Source organism: Microtus oregoni, unplaced genomic scaffold (genome assembly GCF_018167655.1).
Source record: "Microtus oregoni isolate MIOR12 unplaced genomic scaffold, Mior012 000002F_ref0000024, whole genome shotgun sequence".
Taxonomy (NCBI): domain Eukaryota; kingdom Metazoa; phylum Chordata; class Mammalia; order Rodentia; family Cricetidae; genus Microtus; species Microtus oregoni.
This window is the reverse complement of record NW_024543061.1, coordinates 8,523,046-8,530,003: the sequence shown is the minus strand read 5'-3', so window position 1 is coordinate 8,530,003 and position 6,958 is coordinate 8,523,046. Positions and strand designations below refer to the sequence as shown.

General features: G+C 38.6%; 1 gene segment (V, D, J or C); it reads right to left on the bottom strand.

Moving 5' to 3' along the window:
- Positions 1-1,017: 1,017 nt before the first annotated feature.
- Positions 1,018-1,517, bottom strand: LOC121440908. The segment is given in 2 exon segments: positions 1,018-1,340; positions 1,463-1,517. Coding segments are annotated over 2 exon segments (378 nt in total).
- Positions 1,518-6,958: the final 5,441 nt, after the last annotated feature.

Sequence of the window (6,958 nt, the reverse complement as noted above, 5' to 3'; positions counted from 1 at the left end):
TAGGCATAGAGATAGGGGGATATGAATGGGATATCATAAAGAGACAGGAAATAGGTCTTAACCACACAATTTTTAAAAACTAAAGAGTATATAGATCATAGCTCTTTTGTTGTTCTTTTTTTCTTCACTTTTCAAGACAGGGTTTCTCTGTATAGCCTCAGCTATCCAGGAACTCTCTGGGTAGGTCAGTCTGGTCTTGAAATTAGAGAATCTCTGCCTCTCTTTAATTCCAAGTGCTAAGATTAAAGTCATGAATCACTATCACCTGGCTTTGTGATGTTTTTAAAACTTTGCTCTGGAATATCAATTTTTATTAATATCACTTGTGGGTGCATGTTTATCACAAACCGTTACAAACTTTATGGTGTCATACAGACAAACCTATATTCAACTTCATGCAGTAGATGTAAAAGTCATGTGAGTATGGTTCATATTAATTGATTTTTGTAAGCAGCTTAAGGACATAGGATCCAGAGGAATTCTCTATGAATTTCATGCACACAGCTGAGAGCATCAACACCAACTGCTGTAATTTCAAGACAAAGCAGAGGACCATGATTAAACAGTCCTCTCTCTCTCTCTCTCTAAAACTTGTGCTCTAGCCTTTGTGAGAAAACAAGGAATCATTTATACTGTTAGCTTTTCTCACTAATATTTCTCTGCTCTTTGTATCCTAGCACTTAGGAACTAATTTTCTGTATTTAAATAATGTGTTCTGGAATGTTCACAGTAGTTTCCACCATTGTATAAGTGTTAACACTGGGAATACAACTCAGACTCGTCACAGGAAATGTCTGTGTAAGGAAGAAAAGGCATTGGAACTCTGTAGTACTGGAGGGGCAAAGAAGGAATATACTTAGGGTACAGAAATAACCATTAAGCATTATCTACCAAACAAATAATTCCCTGTGAGTTTTGCTAAAAGTCGTGTGACAAGTGATAAACAGTTTCAGTGAATGATTCATGAGGAGGAGCAGCTGGGGCAGCCCAGTCTCTCACTTCTGCTTCGATAGGGGTTTATGTTATGACTTGTATCACTGTGGGAGGATTCTCATCATACTGTAGACAGTAATAATTTGAAATATCTTCAGACTGCAGGCTGCTGATGGTGAGAGAATAATCTGTCCCAGACCCACTGCCACTGAACCTTGATGGGACCCCATTTGCCAAGTTAGATGCACCATAGATCAGGAGCTTAGGAGCTTGCCCTGGTTTCTGCTGGAACCATTGTAGATATCTTCTAATATCCTGACTTGTCCTGCAAGTGATAGTGACTCTGTCTCCCACAGATGCAGACAGGGAGGATGGAGACTGTGTCACCTGAATGTCACCTCTGGAACCTAAAAGTGGAGACATAGTAAATTCCCACATAGTTAAGCATGAAAAAAGAGGACCTCTCCCAAATTCCAGTAAACAATAATCACTGTGTAAGAATGAAACTACAATTTTTGTCCCTTTTTACCTGAAAGGCAGAGAAATAGAAACCAAAGGAGCTGAGCAGGGGCCCTCATGTCCATTCTGAGTCCTGGCTGTACTTGCTGCACAGCGTTAGGGTGGTATATGAAGAAGTCTTCAAGACTTGGCAGTGAGTGAATGCAAATCACTTGGAAACAGCTAGTTCTGGGAACAACTGCAAGGCTTCCTTGTCTCAGTAAGTAAAGACAAGCAGAGGGTCAGTAAATGTCCAAGCTCAGACCAAATACATGCCTCTAAAGTTTATAAATTTTCAAGTTTTAAAATTATATATGACATTTCTAATATTTATAAGTTCTAATTTGAATCATAAGATTCAAAGATATACCAGAGTAATATAGATAAATATCTCACTGTAATAGGATATGCCACATAAAAAGGAAAATTAAATCTTTAAATCACTCAAATCATTCTGATTGGTTCTGTTCTTCTTGAGATGTTTCTGTGAGTTTTGGAGACATCATTCCTATAAATTTAAATTATAATTTACCCTGGCAGTTTTAATGTATAAAAAATAGGGCTTTATAGCTTTACATATGCTTACTTGGGTAAAAATAGAGGAATTACCCAGTAAGTACACATATTACACATTGATCATAAAAGTGTGTATAACTTGGGGTCCTGATTCCATATGAAGATGGGGGTACTATCAGACAAGCAGACTAAATCAGTTGCACATTTTTCTTTCATATTTTCTCTTTTCTACCATTTGCTACTATTCCTGCAATTTCTTCCACTATTGGTTCACTAGTGATGTCAGACTTGAATACAATAACAGAAAACTATAACACATGGTTCTATTGTATATTACAAATAATATTTTCACCTTTCACTTTGCAGTAACTAAAGATATTATACTGATTTAGTTAGCAACCTCGCCCCTTTCATGTGTGTTTCAGTCTGCAAACAGATGCAGAAATGTTGGTACATTCTTATAACACATATATTTCAGTGCCACACATCTCAAACCTGTGTGCCTTGATTACCTAGACTAATTTGTCATCAAGAGAGGCTATATCTATTCAATATTCAGGACCCTTGTCCTGGAGCCTGGGAATCCCAGGGTGTTTTTTTAAAAAAATATCTGTGAAAGGATAGACAGTGCTGCACTCTGAGCCTGACCCTGCTATTGCTACAGCATCTGGAATGAGTGACGGGTGTGAACAAACACACTGAATAAAGCAGCTTCTTCACAATACATGACACCCTCCACATTAATAGCACCACACAGGAGTTTTTGATGAATTAATATAAATGCTCGTTTCTCTGCCTCTTCTCTTTCTTTCTGCTGTTGTCTACCAACTGTATCCCTCCCTCTATTTGATCATTGAGTCTTAGAAGATAGTTGTGACTTCTCACATGAAAGCCAAAGATCTCGAGGAAGTTACACCCAAAACACTTCAGTGGATAATAAGAAAAGGATAACATTTCTTCTCAACCTAAAACAACAAGCAAATCATTATCTTACAGGACATCTAGGATCTGAATTCTTATCACACCTCCCTTAATGATATGTGTAGATATGGTGGAAATTACAAAAACATTCAACTTTTTTTTTACCACTGGTCCTTAGATTGGATTAAGCAATAAAAGCTTATGTTTCCTAATAAAATGTGTGTCAATGGCACTGTAGTGAGCATAACTTTCTTCTAAAAAGCCCAGAAACTCCTCTGGAATCTCTAAATCATACATGCTGAATAATACCTGTACACCTTGAGATTTGGGTGGTTTTCACTTGTAGTAATAGGGGCGGCAGTGCCGCCTGCCCGGCTTAGCTCCGAAATAACAACACACAAACTGTATTCATTTAAACACTGCTTGACCCTTTAGCTCTAGCCCTTACAGGCTAATTCTCACATCCCGATCAACCCATCTCTAATAATCGGTGAGCACGGTCTTACTGGGAAAGGTTCAGCATGTCTAACCTGGCGGCTTGCTTCATCGCGTGTAATTATTTTGGGTAAAGCTAGCCGTGGGGGCGGCCGGGTGCTGGGAACGCAGCCCCGCCGCCCCTAATTACTACAAATGGTGACCACGTGGACAACTGCTTCCACATAAAGCCTGAGACAGCTTGGGAAGTAATTCTAGAACAGAATGAAAGCATTGTGCCTGGTTTCTTGGTAGCAGCAATTTCTCGGTTCTACTCTCATCTAAGAGAGGCTTCCTGACTCAGCTTCTGCTGCAAAATCCTGCAGCTCATTAAGAGGTCCTGCCACAAAACACTTAAATGGTGTTGACGAAAAGCTGAAAGCATGCTTTTCGGTTTTCAGCCGTAGCAGGAAAAAAGCTGCGCAGTTTAAAAATGCCGGCTTTCTGGGCTGTCCTGCCAGGGCAAACTCTGACTCTTTTACGCAAGCGGTTCGTGCGGTTTACAAGCACAGGCTGCTGAAGCTCACTTGCTGTCAGGGACCTTGAAATGCCATAGAGTTGTGGCAGTAAACGTGGCTACAGCCAGTACCTCAGCCATTAGGCTGGAAAGCTAAGGAATGCACTACATCTAGCGGGCAAAGCCACGCCTTTAGTCCTACTGAGATTGCTTGGTAAATTAAAGACTCATGTGGTCAGAAAAACAGAGAGAGATACAGTAAAGAGAGATTCAAAGACAAAGAAAATTTTCAAATGATTTACAGCGTGTTAAAAATATATGCAGACTAAAAGTCAAAATTCTTAAAGTGAAAAACAAAAAAAAAGGAAGAGAGTTGTTGTGTGTGGTAGTACACACCTTTAATCCCAACACTTGGAAGGCAGAGGGAGATTGACCTCTGTGACTTCAAGGTGTAGTAGTGTACACCTTTAATCCCGAATGCCTGGGAGGCAGAGACAGGCAGATATCTGAGAGTTCAAAGACAGCCTGGTCTACAGAGTTACTTCAGGTCAAAGATACAGAGAACCTATCTCAAAAAGCAAAAAGTTAAAAGTAAAAATAAACAAAATAGAGGTTAAAATAAAACGAACAAAGTTGGAAAATACACAGAGAATCTTGATACTGTATGCTATTATGCTCTCTTTGAATTGTTTGAATGCTGAGGAAAGAGCAAAAGCTACTAAAAGATATTTGTTTATAAATGCTGCTGAACTAATCCAACATAGATATTTTTATGCCTTGACTTTGAAATTTGGATCTAAGGACATGATACTTTGGAAAGGAGTTTCTTATTTTGTTTTCACAGAGGATGAGAGTCTGTGGATTGCTTCCATCCCAATGTGGTATGATAGACGATGTCCTTCTGAATGGTTCCTGTGCACGCCTTCAAAAAATTGCTTCGCTCAACTGCCAACTGAGATGAAACTAGCACACAGGTTATACCATGAAAGACCTAATTAACGACGCCCCCATTCAGCAGGAAGCAGTTTGGAGAGAAATAACTGTGCCCATATTCCCAAAAAATGTTTAAATGTTCTTTTACATTTAAAGGGGATATGATATAGATATGAATAATTTGCATTAATATAGATTTTGCTTTGTTGATAGAGATTTAAGGTCAATTTTGTTATATGTATAAGTGTTTCTGATTTTGATTAAGGTATTGTGATTGTGTAGTTCATTTAAATATGTACTGTATAATTAAGAAATATAGGTTGTTATGGATAATCATCGATAATAGTAAAGCTTGTAGTCATGTTAGTTAGATTTTCTAGATATATAGAGATATATTTTAGATAGACATTCTTCATGTCTTTCAAAGATTACAGAATAGGACATTTAATGTTTTAATATCTGAGGACTTTTCATGACAATGAGACACTCTGCTCCTGGCAGCACCAATGTACTTCAAGAGGAAGATGGGCATCAAAGAGGCACCTTATGGAATTTGATAGCCATTTGGGCAAGAAACTGCTCTTGCCTAGACTATTGCATAAACTGGACACAGAGAACCCACAGAGAGAGGACTACTGAACTTGCCTAAAGTTGAGATGGTCTTTCGGGGTTCCTGATTCATGAAAGAGTCTGCGAGACATTCTGCAGGACACAACAGATAGTGACTGAACTGACTTTGAATTTTCCTGCTTTATGGAAATGTCTGCTGGATACCATGGGCCTGAAGGCTGAAGATGGATGCCCCAACGGTACAGAAGAACCTTGGGTGACTGTCCAGGCAGCAAGATGTCTCTGTCATTTCTAGAGTTTTAAAAGTTGCTTTTTTCTTGTTTGCTTAGGTAGTATTGTATCTTTCTGGAGTCTTTGATGGAGTTAAGAATAGTTAGTTATAGTTATAGTTTTCCTTAGTTATGATAAAGATTATTGTAACTTTTACTTGATAACTGTTTTGTTATATGTAATTTTGCTATGTTAAAGTTAAAGCCTTTTTTTGTTTAAACAGAAAAAGGGGAAATGATGGAGGAAGGTCATTGGCTAATAAAGGAACTCTCTTGGCCCATGTTATTGGTTAGAAGATAGGTGGGAGGAGTAAACAGAACAGAACGCTGGGAGGAAGAGGAAGTGAGCTCAGACTCGACAACTCTGCTCTCGGGAGCAGACGCCTCTGAGAGAGACGTCATGCTCCCAGGCAGACACATGCCGTGAAGCATGCAGCCAGGTTAGACATGCTGAACCTTTCCTGGTAAGACTGGTGCTCACCGATTATTAGAGATGGGTTGATCGGGATAACAGAATTAGCCAGTAAGGGCTAGGGCCAAAGGGCCAAGCAGTGTTTAAATGAATACAGTTTGTGTGTTGTTATTTCAGGCATAAGCTAGCCGTCCAGGCGGCCGGGGTGCTGGGAACGCAGCCCCGCTGCCCTTATTACTACATTCACCTCTTTTTCTTAATAAATAGGCCTTTTTTCGTTTTTTATTTTTTCATTTTTTTCATGACATTTTTTTCATTCTTCCAAAAGGTCAGGTTTTAAGGAGATGATACTATTTATTGGTTGAGGGATAATGAACTTTCCCATTCAATAAAATTTAATTTTCTAAAACTTAGAAATTGAAAGCTACATGTCAAAATGACTTTTCTCTTGTGAGTGAGTTATGATTTTGAGACGACAGTTTACGGGTAAAGTCAATATAAGCACATGTGATTTCTAATAGGGAGAGAGGGGACTGAGCTATACAGAGTGATTGTCACAGTGGAAAAGATAGCAGAATTGTAGCTGATAGTGTGCATTGATTGTTTCTTGGAAGAATAAATGTTATCATTGGTTTTGATGTCCTGGAGTCTTCAGGACACAAACAGCTCTCCTTTTCCTTGACTATAGTCCAGGAGAATGCTGAACTCCAGAACTATAAGCAAATGGTTTTCTGAATGAGTTCCGAAGATATTGGCATTTATCCACAGAAAAGGAATTGAAATCACTGTCTTTGCCTTTTTTGTCTATATGGCTTTTCTTTACACTACAACATTTCTAGAATTTTTTTAAGTTGGTGTCATTGTAACAAAAAATAATGGCTTACTTTGATAAGAAGTTTCCAGAATTAATCTTGGATGTAAAGTCTTGTGTGTCAGCTGTGAATAACAGAAAAAAAAGAGTTTAAAGGAAGACAT